Source organism: Rhagoletis pomonella, unplaced genomic scaffold (genome assembly GCF_013731165.1).
Source record: "Rhagoletis pomonella isolate Grant_MI unplaced genomic scaffold, Rhpom_1.0 Rhpom_scaffold_00003, whole genome shotgun sequence".
In the NCBI taxonomy this organism is placed as follows: domain Eukaryota; kingdom Metazoa; phylum Arthropoda; class Insecta; order Diptera; family Tephritidae; genus Rhagoletis; species Rhagoletis pomonella.
In genome coordinates, this window is record NW_023458557.1 from 28,599,763 (window position 1) to 28,616,451 (window position 16,689).

Genomic DNA, 16,689 nt, shown 5'->3' on the forward strand with positions numbered 1-16,689 from the left:
TTTTTAATTTGATTTCTTAGAAAGATTTTCAGTATGCGTAAGCCCATTGCTGCCGCTGTGGTGTAGTGGTAAGCAGTGCGCGCTCCCACTCCGCAGCACCTGGGTTCAAACCCTGGTCAAAGCAACATCGCAAAAAAATATAGAAAAAAGGTTTTTTGTTAACAGCGGTCGTCCCTCGGCAGGCAATGGCAAACCTCCGAGTGTTTTTCTGCCATGAAAAACAGCTTCTCACAAAAATACAATCGCCGTTCGGAGTCGGCGTAAAACTGTAGGTCCCTCCGCTCTGTGTGACAACATCAAGGCGCACGCCACAAATCGGAGGAGAAGCTCAGCCAAACACTAACATATGTGTAAGCGCCAATCTATTATTATTATTATGTAAGCCCATTAAATTTTTGCATGCAAAATTGAAGTATCCCTTACCGTTGATTTTTGGCAATTTTTTTTTACGGTGATGCTTATTTTCTTCCATATAAAAAAGCGTGTGGAAGCAAATGCGAAACACCGCATTTGGAAAATAAAATGAAAATATGAGGATACCTGCGTTGTGTTTTTTAGTGGTTTTATTTGTTTAGTTGTTAGGTTAAACTTGTGTTGCGCTTTTTGCAAAAATATCGTTTAAAAATTTGCAGAATACGAGAATATAAAAAATCTCCCAACTAGTGAAAGTATACATACATATATATGTATGTACCCGGTAGAATGGACTATTGTTGCTAATATTTTTGAGTGGTGAAAATGCCAATTTTGTTACGGAATTTTGATTCATTTAGTCTGTTCCTTTAAACTTCGGACTAAAGCTCGGAACACTTTGACGACTGCAACTTCACGACGTATCGACAGCGACATCATTTTGTCGACAAATGTCGCCTTGAAGCACGCTTCTTAAACATTTTGAAGACCTCAGCGACATAGCAAATAGCTGATTTTAAAGTTTGACATTTTGGTATATTTATTTCACAAATTGTGTATTTTTATTTAAGTAAATAAGAAAAACATGAACAATCAAGAATATGTGATTAATTTTGCGACAATTTAATTTTGCAGCACTACATCTACTCATTGTCGCCGGCAAAATTAGAAATAGATTTAATTTGGCGACGTCGACAATTGCAGTCCTGCAGCCAAGATGTCGTGCTGTCGTCAAAATAATTGTGTCCGTAAGAACGTGTGTATTTAAAATTTGACAGATGCTGCTTGTCGCTTGCTGTCGTCAAAGTGTTCCGAGCTTAAAACCTGTGGAACTGTCAAACTACAATTTTACTCTCTCAAGTGAGAGTAAAAGGAGAACAGATGCAGAAGTGCACGGGAACGCAAAAAGCTTTATTTCCTATAAAACGTCAGTCGGCTTGTTTACATGTCACTTGTACAACACTGATTTAGCTGAAAAATCACTAACTAATTATTACAATCTATACATATTCAAATATTTCGTTGTTTACTTCCATATTTTTACAAATATAAGGTTCTTTGCTTACACCGCTTTCTATTTTTGTTTGCACATGCAAATCAGCTATTCAAATATTTCGTTGTTTACTTCCATATTTTTACAAATATAAGGTTCTTTGCTTACACCGCTTTCTATTTTTGTTTGCACATGCAAATCAGCTGATCGTTTGACACTTTTCATGAACTTACAGGAAAAAAATCTCCGGACTAAATCCTGCAACTTCTGACTAGGACCAGTTGCTCAGATACTCTCTCAAAAGTGTTCCCACTTACAGGTTTTATGTCAATAGGAACGACTTCCTGTAAGTTCTGACTAAATCCAGTAAACCGGACTGCTATTGGAACAGACTAAATATTGTGTGAGTAAAGTAGCCAGTTTTTGATCATTTCTTTTCGACTATTTTCAAAATTAATCAGTTAATCGCTCGATTAATCGAAAGGAAAATTTCGGTACAATTAAATCGTTAACCGAATGAAAATAACCGTCTATAATCGGTTATTCGATTAATCGTGCCATCACTAGTGGAGGCTGATTTGGGCTGATCATATAAGAAGATTAGAGCGTTATTCTTTGCTTGTCACAAGACAAATGTATATGCTAAAAACCTTTTGTTCAAAAAAGCTACTAGCTCAATCTATCATGCAATATTCCACTCTAAATTGCAATATGGAATACATTGTTAGGGAGGGGCATATCAAAATAAGGTTCCCCCTTATTCCAAGCACAAAAGAACATTATCCGCATCATCTGTGGAAAAAAGAGAACTGACAGTAGTATCATACTTTTTAAAAGTCTAAACATCCAACCGCTCCGGCATTTATATTTCTATAAGGTCTTAAAAATATTTTTCATTTCTAATGGCTATTTATTTAACAGAAACTCTGTAAACTATAGTCTGAGAGTTAACAATTTTAATTTGTCCTGAGTTCCACCGCATACCTAACACATTTCTTACATTTTTATACCTCGGTTGCTCCGAGGCTATATAACTGCTTACCAAACAATTTTAGGAATATTCGAAACAAGAATATATTTCTGAAAAATATAAAGTCATGGCTTTTAAATCATCATAATATGGGTATCAAATGGAAGGTATGTTAAAGATCCCTAATTAAAAAATATTTTTAACAGTGTTGCCACCTATTTTGAATCGCAGTTTTTTTTTTTTTTTTTTTTTGAAAAAAGGGTAAAATATTACTTTACTATTCAGGGGTACCAAGAGAAGGTTCTTAAACAATGCTTTCCCTATATACAAAATGTTATCCTTTAGGATAATAGTGTAAGGTTGCCACTTATTTTCGATTCTACACAATTTATTTAAAACATCGCAATATGGATATAAAATGAAAGGTTTTGTTGCGAACTTTGGTCAGAAAATATTTCCCATCAGGGTTGCCACGCTTCCATTTAATACAAATTTTTATTTTGTTAATTTCAGTCAGCATTTTTTTATGTATACACAGTACATATACGCTCAAGATATGTACCAATCATTCAGTAAAATGAAGTTCATTGAAACCAAGATGATTTATTTTACTACTGATCAATTGGCAATTATTGCCAAATTATATAATTCTGGATAATTCCGTACCAACTCGATTAATTTTTCCTCCATATCAAACAAAACTTGCAATAGAATACCGTCAGCTCGTCCGTGAAAAACACAAACAAATCTTTGACGAGTTAACTACACTCTAAAAAATTTTTGTTTAAATTTAAGCATATTAAAAGAGGTAACCCGTTTCCTCTCTTAATGTATGCAAATTTGCACACCGTGTTAATCAATTTAAATACTGCTTTTTAACTTTTATTTGCCATATGTGTGGCGTACACTCTAAAAAGCGCATGTAAAACTACTACTGAAAAGTGTTTAGTTTTCAACCAGAATCTGTTCAAGTATACGCACAAGATGTTCAAGATTTGATTTTGAACATGAGTTGTTTAAAATATACACATGAAATGTTTAAAATTACAAACATTTTGAAAGTAAAAATCTATTTTTTACAAATAATATATACTAAGTGCCAGGGGCGCACGCAGGAATATATTTTTTGGGGGGAAAGGGTTTATACTTTTAAATATATATCATCAGCAAATACTAAAAATTCGCTCTTTAAAATACATTTATGAAAGTTTTATTTACAGTATGAAATAAATAAATAAACTTTTTAAAGTATCATCAATTGCATTTATTTACATAAAATTTACAAAGAACTCAGAAATTTTTAACCGGCTTCAAAAAAGGGGAGGTTATCAATTCTTCGGAGTATTTTTACTTCTTTTATTTATTCCACCGCATAACTTTACACCGCGTGAACCGATTCCAATAATTATTTTTTTTTTTACCGGAAAGATGGTACCTTAAGGGTCGTCTCGTAATTTGGTTTAGATCCGATCATTAAATCATGAAAAAATCAACGGTTAAAGATGCACTCAACTTTCAAAAGTAATACAAAAGAGTTTTAATATAAATAAATAAAAAAATTTCACGAAATTTTTAGACTTTTTTATTAATTTTCTCGATTTCTGGTTTCTTATTTTTTAATAATTCGAATAACGAACATTTAACTGAACTTCTATTTATATCATGTAGCTCATTTTGGTGGAACAAATTCGAAGTTAGCAAATTAAATCTTCGAATGCTTATTAAGTACATATCAGTGGTAAACTTTTTTAGGCTGTAAAGTGTAAAAAGCAACAGTAAGTGAGTATGCATTGCATATTTTTAGGACAATGTTTTCATTCGCAGTTAAACTTTAAAGCGCTCTCAAGAAAAAAGAAAAATTCTTACAAAATGACGCACAAGAAATGGAAAAGAAAACTTTTTCTTTCAAAATTTCTTATATCATAATAAATTTAGCCCCAAAACCCCTTGTGTGCGCTACGTGACAAATTTGATATTTAAAAGTAAACAGACATTGTTTAATTTTGCACACAGTAGGAGAGGAAACTGGTTACCTCTCTTTATATGCGTAAATTTAAACGAAAATTTTTTAGAGGAAATTTTAAACATTTTATGTGTAAACTGTGAAAAAGCGAACAATAAATGTTTAAAACTCAAAAAACAAATTTGAACTTTGTTCTACGCCACACATATGATAAGGAAAAGTAAGCAAGCAGTGTTTAAATTTGCATTCATTAAGAGAGGAAACTGGTTACCTATCTTAATATGCGCAAATTTAAACAAAAAATTTTTAGAGTGTAGAACAAATTTGAAATATGTTTGTTGAATTCTAAACACTTAAGGCCAAATTCACAGTGCGTAGTTAACTCAGAATCGGCAGTTGACTACAGATTTTCAGTACAGCATTGTGAATTTTGCCCTTATGGCCCTTAATTAAACTATTTTAAAGTATAGTTAAATCATTACTTAACCCTCAAACCGGCAAACTTTAAATAATGATCAGAAACGGTTGGGAATTTTTTTCTAGCTTAATTAGGACATAATAAACTCAATTCCGTCAACAGAAAGTCAATATGTCGTTTCGTTTGCCTGCCAGGTGAGAAATAAGAAACAGTGCCTCAGGGCATACTTACCGGTTGGAGCGAAAAAAATTAACACGTACAATTTTTAGTAAGGAACAATGTTTTTATTGAAATAAGTTGTAATAAGCAATGAATAATAAAACAAATAAATTATTTCTTTGTATGATATTCCCCGAAACAATTTTTCGTGGCGGAGCAGCATAAATGTAAATTACACACTTCGCAGACACATTGAGTTTGGGACTTTTTACAAAGTTTGCACATTTTTTTCCCACCTTTTTTCTCAAGCCACTTCGGAAGATGGGTATTACCGTTGAAACGAACATCATCAACAGGATATACAGCTTTTCTGCCTACAATCAGAGAATCAGGTAAAGACCCCTTTTGTGCAGTATTAGGTTGGCTTGTTGAAGTTGGACGACCCGCTGAACGCTTTTGATTGTAGCTCACAAGACCAGCAGCGATTTGTTCTCTGAATTCAGGCAGCTGTAACATCTTTTCTCCCTCGTCAGAAATATTACTGGAATTATTTATCTTCTCCATATTTATTCGCTTATAAAGAAGGTAAGCGTTCGTTGCAGCCATGTCAATAAAATGATAAAAAAGGCGCGTCATTATATCACGTGTTTTTGCTCTCACGTGATATCGTCCCATCAAACCATCCATTAAGTCGACGCCTCCCATATGGCTGTTGTATTCCCTAATTATTTGTGGGCAATCGACTTCGATGTTTTTCTTTTTCTTCCTGTCATATCGTTTAGCCTTAGCTACTTGCTCATTCGGATTACTCCGATCGAATGGCTCAACTCCTACATAAGTCGAAGCTAGCCTGACCGCTTTATTGTCCTTCCACAGAACAGTACTAATATCGATTCCATATGCAGAGCCCACATACTCTGTTGAAAACCCACGCTCTTTCTTTGCTATAACACTGTCCGGTGGAAATTTGCAATTTGGGATACGATTCACTCGAATTGTGCCAAGACCAAATATGCCACGAGCTCGCAAATAAACCAACAGAGGTAACGACGTATAGAAATTGTCGAAGTAAATTATATGGTACATGAAGTCATTCACAGTTTGGGATAAACGAACAACAACATTTGCTGAGCTGCCTAGATCGGGACAATTTGGTAGAATAACATTGTCTCCTGCGCCGTTGTAGATCTCAAACCTATATGCGTAACCAAACGAATCGCACAATACGAACAATTTGACACCCCACTTGTGCGGCTTGTTTGGCATATATTGTCTTAAATGATGTTTCATTTTCGTCGAGCACATTTGCTCATCGACACTATTAAAGAAAAGCAATAAAACCTGATAACTTTGCGAGTTAACAAATGGCAGAAGCTTACCAAAGTCGACCATGTTTTGGGATTGAGTCGAAGCGTTCATTGAGAAGATTCGAGAAATTACGTATCCGAAACAACGGGTCATATCCTGGTTGCCCTTTCTTCACCCTTTCTTCCTCATCTCGGAATGATAGGAATCTTTTTATAGCTTCAAATCGTTTCGATGGCATTGTTTTGCGAATGGGTTCGAAAGCGTTCTTTCCCCAATAACTTTCTAAATTCGGGTATCGATATATTGACATATATAAATGAATTCCGATGTATTGGCATATTTCATCGGCATTCACATTGAATTTTGAGTTGATGTCCCTACTTAGAGCACACCGGTTAGTCTCCTCAACAATCATATCAATTACTTCCTTAGAAAAAAAATAGAGAAATAACTGGCATGGAGTTGAAAGCCCTTTTATATTGTCAGGTAAACGTGTGGATCCACGGAATGCGACCTCATTTACATGAAGTTTTAGAGCTGTATTGCGCCACATCAACTTGCTAAATTCATATACTTACTTCCAACAAAACCGCCATTGGTTGGCACAACGGCTGGACCGGTGCCTTCGGGTCTTGGTAACGGCGAACGAGCTCTCTTCTTTTGAATTGGAGTTGACGTCAATGCCGTGTAGGTCGCTGTAATCGCATCTGTTGATGGAATGTCTCCTTCATCGGCAGTAACGGTATCTCTGACTGTAGATGTTGTAAGTGAGTAATCAGCTGCGTCGTTGAAAAAATTTGCACTCGTATCCATACCTCGAAGGCATAGGGATATCAAATGTTCGTCCTCTGGACTTATTTCCTCTGGCTCGTGGTACAGAGAACCAGAGTCACTTCCACTGTTTGAATCTTCTTCACCACTTGTAACTCCCGATTCCATGATTTCATGGATTTCTTCGTCCGTTAACTTTGAAAATTTCACTCGCGACATCGTACACCGGTTTAATAATAGTATATTTGTATTCACTTTATGAAAACAAGTTATGAAATAAAAGTAAAACCGACTATAAAGAGCACTTTTTAAATCAATGTATATAAAAGTTCGCGCGGAACGACAACAGCACTCTGCAAATCAATGTAAATAAAAGTACGCGCGGACCGGCAACACTGCCCTGAGGCACTCATTAGTTTTTGCACTGCTGGGCGGAAAATTCCACTTTTTTTTTAACTTTTTATATAAAATCAGCAAGTTAATGAGCACAGCTTTACGAAAAAAAATTATCGAGCTCAGCGGACTTCTCAAACATAAAAAGTTTTGATATTGAAAATAATAAATTTCTTTATAAAAAAAAACGACCTTTTTCTCGACCTGTTCGCACAAAACTGAGTATAGAAGACAAACGGTCCAACGGATTTTATTTCAACTTGAGAAAGAAATTTCCCTAGAAATATGGGAGAGAGAGTTACATTCATTTTTTTAAGAAAAAATAATTTTTTCATACGGAGATCTTGATTTTTGTGATGCCTGCCCTGAGGCCGTCTTACCGGTTAGAGGGTTAAACTTAACTACACAAATTTCTATAGATTTTCTTAGTGTTCACATTTACAGTTTACACATAAAATGTTTAAAATTTGCTCTAAAAGTATTTTGTTTTAATTAACGCATATTAAGAGAGGTTACCAGTTTCCTCTCCTAATGTGTGCAAATTTAGACACCGTGTTAATAAAACTAAACACTTCCTATTAACTTTTGCATGCCAAATTTGTCGCATAGAGCAAAATTGCACATAAAATGTACTTAATTTTTATTTTTAGTAGGGAATGTATCTTTGCGTTAAAAACGTTTGCAGTTTTAAACATTTCATGTGTATATTTAAAACATCTCATGTTCAAAAATCCTGTCTTGAACATCTTATGCGTATACTTACACAGATTTTGTTTGAAAATAAACACTTTTCAGTAGCAGGTTTACATGCAGTTTTTAAAGTGTATAAATAAATTGCGGAACGAACACTGAAGCAGCGCTGGCGGTAAAAAAAAACGGCACTGTCTCGGACGGTCTGAACAACTCTATTTGGGACTGTGGCAACGATATTATATTTTTCGCTCACACTGATAGGTACGGCATTGATATGTTTAGTTAGACCTTTATTGTAAAAATCACCTATATAATTGATTTGAGGTCGATAAATAAACGCCGATCTAATTCCGATTGCAGGCATCGTTTATATTCGCGCCGCCGCTACTATTCCCCGATTACGGGCCATTGCCCTTGCGGCTCTCGTTTGTCTTGACAAATTTCTTTTAGCTTTAGGCATTTTTAAACGCTTCGCACTATTCGGTCATATTAAAGATTTTTTTGTATATTTAGTATCGAACTTCCACTTTGTAAATGCATCCCTGATTCGCTGTTGTTTGTGCATGCCACTACTGCGTTGGAAAATAGGAATTCGGCTAGACAGAGGAAGGTGTCCCATAAAAAACAGGGCTTAATTACTTTACCATATCAATTCTAATTTGAACATACTTATGTACATATGTATGTATGCATGTATTAAAATCTAATTGGATTGATTGAGTGATGATCTGTTGAACTAAAATGGTTGAGTTTTGTTTTGTGCAGAATTTGCATGAAGCGAAACAGACATTTCTTTGTGTTATTTATTCTGCATGCTACTACAGCGATGTAAAATTAAGTTTCTGCCGCGCAGCGCCAACTTTTTTCACGAACTTTATCTTTATGAAATAAAGGAAAAGCTGAAGATCAATGTATGTACATATGTATGCCACACCAAGACGCTTACGGTGAGCATGTGCCGATATCGCAGCAAGCAGCATTTTGAAGTAAAAAAAAACAAAAACAGCTTCCAAACGAAATACACGATGTACAGTTTTTATTTGTTTTGAACGCAGCACTGCTTGTAGATACATAAATTTCGCTTTGGGCGCAGCGCTGCTTCTACATTAATTTCGCTTTGCGCATGCGTGAAGCTGGCAAAGGTTCTTTTTTACCTTTCTTTTATTAGCTCGGGATGTAGCTATGTAATATTGATGCGCCTGAAAGATGCAGCGATTTATATTCTCAAGTTACATACCTGATGACAGTGCGAATGGCAATTATAACAGGGAGGTTTTAGTTTTTTAAACTATAATTTTATTAATTTTGCGCTATGCTAGCTGAGTATAAAAAGAGAAGAAAATAGAGAGAAATAGAGAGAAATATATATGTGGTTTGTTGATGCTCTCTAAACACAAACGCGTGAAAGGCAAACGGTCTAGCAATGCGTGGTATTGTTGATCAACTTAATACTTTAATTAAACATACTTATTATTAAAATTTCGTTATACAGTATCCTACTGTGGTAGAAATATGTCATTTTAAAACTTGAGTCATAGAAATCGACCCAAAACATCGGCTGTTTTGCTCTCACGTTTTTTTGGGTTTTAATTTTATATATAGTATAGATTGCTCTCACCCTCTTCGCTGAGTGTATGAAAGATACCTTCCCAATGCAAAGAGAGTATTTTAATAATTTGGAAGTTATACACTCCATTGCCGAGATAAAAATTGAATGGCCTTACATTTTTGAAACCGATTGACTTATGCCAGCATTTTGAAGAGTTGATGGGCTTAAAGTCTGACACGTTTGCTGAAAATTTTTTAAACACAAAAGAAAAAATTTTTCTATTTTTCAAAAAATTTATTAAAAATCCGGTGGTCGATGATTCCAGTGAACGGTCAATACTCACCGGAATTGCAAAATATTTCAACGAGGACTTAGGTTTTTTGCTTTTGGATTTTGAGGTAAGGTCTCTTTCTTCACAAAAGATTGTTATGACGCAATTGACGGGCATGTATTGTTTTAATTTTCAGTTCGGATTAAAAGTGAATAGCATTGTCGCCAGGGTTCCAACAAACACACCGTTCAGTGCGTTTGTCGGTAAGTATCTTAACATATTTATTAAAAAAAGCGTATATCATTCAATCCTTTATATTTGCAGAGGATGATGCAACAGGTGGAAAAGTTGTGGCCTACATTTTAATTGAAAAAACCATAGTTAGTAAAACAGAAAATTGTAATCTCTTGCTTAACTTACAACTAGTGATAAATTTCTTTTTTGTATTAAACATAATCTATCCACGCGAAATATCGCAAACTTTAGAATTTTTAGTAGGCTTCTTTTATAAGCATTATCCCATCTATACACGTGGTAAAAAGAAAAATATTAACAGTTTGCAAAAAGTTAATAGTTTCATAAGCAAAATTACAGCTTTTGAACAATAAAAGAACCGTACTAAATATTTTATTTATTAACTCACCGTTGTATCATAGTTTTTCTTACAAACTTTTGTCTGAACGTGTCTTTTAATAGTGCTACATATTTGCTTAATCAAAACAAACTTGCACATACATACACCGTGACTCAAACAAGTGTTCACATGTTGATATTTTTTAATATTCACAATGTTTTTCAAGTGAACAGTTTTTGGTTATTATTATTTTTTTATATTATTCAGGCTTTAACTAAAACCATATAAATCAATATTTCACACTTTATATAAAATTCAACATATTTTTTTTTAATTTTAAGCGGCTAAATATCTTAATAAGTTTTATTGCTGACTTTGATTTTTTGAAATTTTGTTTACGAACGGTCTTGCGCATTATATTCCATAACTAATTCATGTTTATACGTATGGATAAAAGTGGAAAAATCCATCAGCAAAAAAAAAATATTAAAAATAATCGTAATTTTTTAGACGCTTAAAATTTGCCCTTTATTATATTAAAAGTTGATGAGCTATAGAACTGCTTATCCAAAAATGTTCTAGCTATTAAGATTAAAAAGTTCGAAACTTTGATGAAAACGTTTTGCATTTCGTATAAAGCTTGATACTTTGACTTATATACAAACATACACCCCGTGTCATGGTTATTAGCGCACTACATATTCATAAGTTTGAACCATTTATATTTTTGTTATTTAATTTTAGTTATTTTTTTAATAAAAATATAGTTTATTTTTTAACAAAAGCCGTATAAATCCAGGTTTCTTACCTAATACTGTATTTAAAATAATTCAACTTAAAAATTGAAAGCCTTTAATTAGATTTTTAGAAAAATGCAGCCCATTAAATTTTATTACGTGTGCCAGTGCAAGTTTTAAGCGGCTGGGGCTTTCCGTTGATTTTTGGCTATTATTTTGGTTGAAGATGCCGCTCATTTTGTTCCACATAAAAAAAACTCGCACCTACTTTGCATGGAATTCACCACACTGCCAGCAAAAAAATTACCAAAATTCAACAGTAAGCCCTAGCCACTTCAACATGCACTTTATTATATTAAAACTGAAAGGGCTGTAAAGCTACATACTCAACATTTTTCTAAAAAATCTAATTAAAGGGTCGAATTTTTTAAGAAAGTATGTTGATTTTTTTTAAATATTGCATTAGGTTAGAAACATGGATTTATACGATTTTTATTGAAGAATAAATTTTATCTTTATAAAAACAACTTGTAGTATACGTATATAAATAAACATGTTAAACCTCAAAATAGCGATATTAAACATAAGCGTAAATATGTATTATTTTGTATTTTTATATATTAACAAGTAAATGTATCTGGCCACACTGTTTAAATTGTAGTCCACAGCTTACCGTCCACTATGTAACTTGAATATCCACAACTTTTCAATTCATGTTTCACATTAGCTGATCTTTCGCCTATAAAAAGCGTGCTCCTCTGGGCGTTCGTCTCATTTGGCTGAAGGCGTCCGCTCAAGAGGTTTTTACCCTGTACTCGCACTTACGCTATAAATACACCACCTTTCACTAAAACCTTCGGTTCTTTTTATTTATAATTGGCGCCCAACATCGTGGCAAACCTTTTGAGTAATACGCCAAATTCGATTCGCCGAAGCGAACGCATTAAATCCAAACCAATGACTACGTTCACAAACGAACAATTTGAGAGGCTGATGCAAGCGGTGGGTCAAGTAAATGAAAGGCCTGGCTCGTTTAGCCGCTGCACTGCTCGTTATACTGGTGAGCGCAGCTCCGCGAAAGTTGAGGAGTTTATTGCTGCTATTATGACTTTTAAAACAGTCGAAAAAATAAGCGATGCCGACGCAATAAGCGGTATGCCAATGGTACTCGAGGGCGACGCAGCAGAATGGTGGCGTGGCGTGAAGTCAAAAGCCAATGCTTTTTCTGACGAAATACGCATGCTGCGTGAAGCGTTTTCCCCTCCGAAACCATCTTGGCGTATTTATGTTGAGATATTCGAATCAAAACAGCAGAAAAATGAGGCAACTGATACCTTTATCCGTAGGAAACGCTATTTTCCCAACTGACTAATGAGCCAGCTGAAGCTGACCAAATTGATCTTTTGTTTGGGTTGTTACACATCCAAATTCGTGACAAGGTAAGCCGACAGAGAGTTCAAGGTTTTGATGACTTGCTAAAGGAAGCTAGAGAAGCTGAATTATACCTGCAAGAACGCAAAACGCATGCTGTGAACACGGATGATACTCAAAAATCGAGTGGTCCAGCGCGTTGCGGATTTTGCCGCAAAAAGGGACATAGTTCCGAAATGTGTTTCAAAAAGAAAAACAGTGAAGCCCAGGAAGCGCATGCCGCAAAGCTAGCGCAAGCACAATCCCTAAGGCCTAAATTCGCTTGCTATGGTTGCAATGCGCTGGGGGTAACTCGCGCGAACTGCCCCAATTGCATTAAAACAGAGGTAGCGAAACCAAACACAGTGAGCTTCAATTCATTAAATGCTACAAATGGTCAAGAAATCCCAAGTTTCAACTCTTTGAATTCATTGAGTGCTACAATTGGTCGAGAAATACCAATTGCTAATATACAAATATTTGGAGTACCGGGTCAAGCATACTTTGACTCAGGAACGCGAACAAGTGTTGCTAGTGCTAACCTAAAACGCATAATGGATTTTAAAGGCTATGTGTTCAAGAGCGTTAGATGTGAGATAACTCTGGCCGATGGCAGTACCTCCCTCGAAAGGTGCTTGTCAACAGTATGTAAGATAACCATAGATGGACGCACTCTGGACATACATTTCATTGTTTTGCCAAATGCGAAAAATAATAGAACCTTGGTTGGCGCAGATTTCATGGAACAGGCAGGGATTGTTTTGAATATGGGTCAGCGTTATTGGTATTTCGAAAATGAGCCAACAGAGCACTTTGATTTTGCCGATCCGCTACCGCTTGAATTAAATCTCGTTGAGAGAGTGAAAGTAAGCGACCCTATTAGCAAACGAAAGCAAGAAGATGAATGGGTAAAGGAGGCAGTGCAAGCGAAAGTTTATATGTCCGAATTTGAATATTATGGAGCAGAAGTTCCGAATACCTATTCGCCGCATTCGATTCAGGACATTTTTAGGGATTCTATTCCACCAAACGAGATTACACCCGAAAGAAGTTATGGTGCTGGATTATTTAATGGTGCCATCAACAAACAACGCTCAACAGATTTGCTTACTATCGACTTCCGGTTCCTTAAGAAACTGATGGGGCCGAGTTAACAGAAACTCAGAAAGCACAACTTAATGAAACATTACAAGCACATCCTAGCATTTTTGGTGCATCACATGAGCCTACTCCCTATGCTCAACATTTTATAGACACTGGTAACCATGAACCCGTTGCACTTCCACCATATCGGCTATCCTTCCCAAAGCTTCAAGAGTTGAAGAGCGAAATACATAAAATGACTGAGAACGATATTATCGAAGAATGTGATTCAGCGTGGTCATCACCGGTTGTTATGGTACCAAAAAGGGATGGAAGCACACGCGTCTGTGTAGATTACCGGAGGTTGAACGCAATAACGAAGCCCGACAGGTATCCACTACCCCGTATGGACGACTTGTTACATGCCGCTAAAAGTACCAAGTTCATGACAACTCTGGATTTACAATGTGGGTATTTTCAAATCGCTGTTGCGGAAAAAGACCGCGATAAGACATGTCTCATTACGCCGTTTGGTACCTACCGCTTCAAGCGTATGCCTTTCGGCCTTCGGAACGCTCCGGAAACATTTCAACGCTTGATTGACCGTTTTAAGACAGCGTTACCAAATATTCAAATCCTTGCGTATCTTGACGATAATATTATTTGCTCACATTCATTTCTAAATCATTTAAAAGACCTGCACATAGTATTTGAGAAGCTTGAAAAGTTCAAACTGGGCGTTAACAATGCTAAATGCCGTTTTTGCTGCGCCAGTGTGAAGTACCTTGGACATGTTCTCACAGCCGAGGGTATCAAAGTTGACCCAGAGAAAACGATGACAATTGCAGAACGAAGGGCGCCCCGAAACATTAAAGAACTGGTGTCTTTTATTCAAACTTGCTCGTGGTACCGGCGATTTATTGATCAGTACGCGAAAATTGCCAAGCCGGTTACAGACCTCACCAAGAAAAATGCTGTTTGGCAATGGCGCGAACCGCAGATTGAAGCATTCAATAAACTAAAAGAAATGCTGGTGAATCCACCAATCCTGAAGCAAGCCGAAGATAACGTATCCTTTATGATTAAAACTGATGCAAGCGCGTATGCACTAGGAGCAGTACTGCTGCAGGGGGAGAGAGACCAGGAGCATCCTATTGAGTATGCAAGCCGTTTGTTGACTCCAGCTGAGCGTAACTACTCAACGACGTAACGGGAAGCACTTGCCATAGTATGGGCATGCGCCAAGTTTAGAGGGTACATCGAAGGCGCTGAAGTGCATCTAGTGACGGATAACCAACCACTTAAATGGTTGCTAACCATGAAATCACCGTCTGGTCGTTTAGCAAGATGGGCGCTTCAAATCCAACAGTACAATTTTAAAATTGACTATACGCCTGGGAAGAGTAACTCGGTAGGTGATATGCTTTCACGACCATCATGTCCCGAAAACAGCCATAGCACTCCGAACTGTATTTCTACGTTCCAAGTGGACTTACCACGGAAGAAGCCAAGCGAGTTGAGAAATGAGCAACTTAAAGACGAATATATGAAGAAAATAATAAACTCTATAGAAGAGAACGATGAAAACGTCACTTTATGGTATAATCGTGGGTATCTCTTGAATGATGGTGTACTCTACTGCTACGCTAACGATGGTGCTGAAGACGCACAATTGGTAATTCCTCATCATGAACGCGCACAAGTTTTGAAAACATACCATGACGAAACCACCGCAGGTCATTACGGAGCGGAGAAGACAATCGCACGAATCGCAAGCCGATACTTCTGGCCAGGGATGCGCACCGAAGTCACCAAGTACGTACGAAAGTGCATCGAGTGTCAACGCTACAAAGCATCAAGCATGAAGCCGATGGGCTTATTACAAACCACTTCAAGTAAGCACCGCTTCGAGGTAGTCGCTGTAGATCTTTTTGGGCCACTTCCCAAGACTGATGAAGGGTACCAATGGATACTCATAGCGGAAGATGTTGCTAGTCGATGGGTTGAAATATTTCCCTTGAAAGAAGCAACTGCTGAAATGTGTGCTAAAACGTTAATAAACGAGTTGTTTTTCCGATTTGGGGTCCCCAGGCGGCTTAAATCTGACAATGGCGTTCAATTTGTATCGTCTGTCATGCAACAAATTGCATACTGTATGGGCATTAATCAGGTTTTTACTCCCTTATACCACCCTGAATCGAATCCAGTAGAGCGCAAGAACAGAGACCTTAAAGCTCAGTTAGCTATTCTAGTTCAAAATCAACATAATGTTTGGGATATTGGTATACCCGCTATTCGCTTTGCAATGAATTCTGCTAAATGTCAATCGACAGGCTACTCAGCAGCATATCTCACTTTCGGACGAGAGCTACGCACTTTTGACGATATAGAGCATGATGTTCGAGCCATTATCGAAAGTGATAACTTCATCCCTCAAATTAACCCATATCTGAACAACATGGTAGAAGGTTTTAAGAATGCGAGAGAGGCAGAACAATTGATGCAAGACCGTAATAAAGCTTACGCCGACAAACACCGAAGACCTCAAGACGATATAGCAGTAGGAGCCGAGGTTTTAGTGACAACGTGTTCCCGTATTATATGTAACCAAATATTCTTAGATTAAATATACTTAAATTTATATGAATGAAATATTTAAAAGTTTTAAGTTTAACATTTTATTGCACATGCAAACTATGTATTATCATTATATTGACAAGCATATTCATAAAGCAGCAAAACATCGCAAAGAGCGAGCTAATATTAATGCTCTCATCAGTTCTTTATTACGCCGTCCTTCTTAGCGGCCCTTTATGTATTTGCTATATCGCTTAAGTTTGACTCTTTCACTTGGATTACGACGGCGAGCAAATAAACACGTTTTACTCTATCTAGAGTAATTTTTCTTAATACTAGAGTCTTTTCATTTGCCTGCGGTAATTAGGGTATTCATATCGCGGCATTTATATTATACGTAACTATTTT

At 36.3% G+C, this 16,689-nt stretch overlaps 1 protein-coding gene across 1 annotated transcript; it reads left to right on the forward strand.

Moving 5' to 3' along the window:
• Positions 1–12,168: 12,168 nt before the first annotated feature.
• On the forward strand, positions 12,169–14,914 carry LOC118736151. Its single transcript, XM_036466249.1, has 3 exons — positions 12,169–12,534; positions 12,651–13,677; positions 13,755–14,914. The coding sequence occupies exons 1-3, from the start codon at positions 12,169–12,171 to the stop codon at positions 14,912–14,914; spliced, it is 2,553 nt and encodes an 850-aa protein (XP_036322142.1).
• Positions 14,915–16,689: the final 1,775 nt, after the last annotated feature.

Coding starts and splice junctions, on each gene's coding strand:
- LOC118736151 (XM_036466249.1), top strand. CDS start 12,169: ATGACTACGTTCACAAACGAACAATTTGAGAGGCTGATGCAAGCGGTG. Junction 12,535..12,650: donor CAAAACAGCAGAAAAATGAG/GCAACTGATACC, acceptor ATTCGTGACAAG/GTAAGCCGACAGAGAGTTCA. Junction 13,678..13,754: donor TACACCCGAAAGAAGTTATG/GTGCTGGATTAT, acceptor CGGTTCCTTAAG/AAACTGATGGGGCCGAGTTA.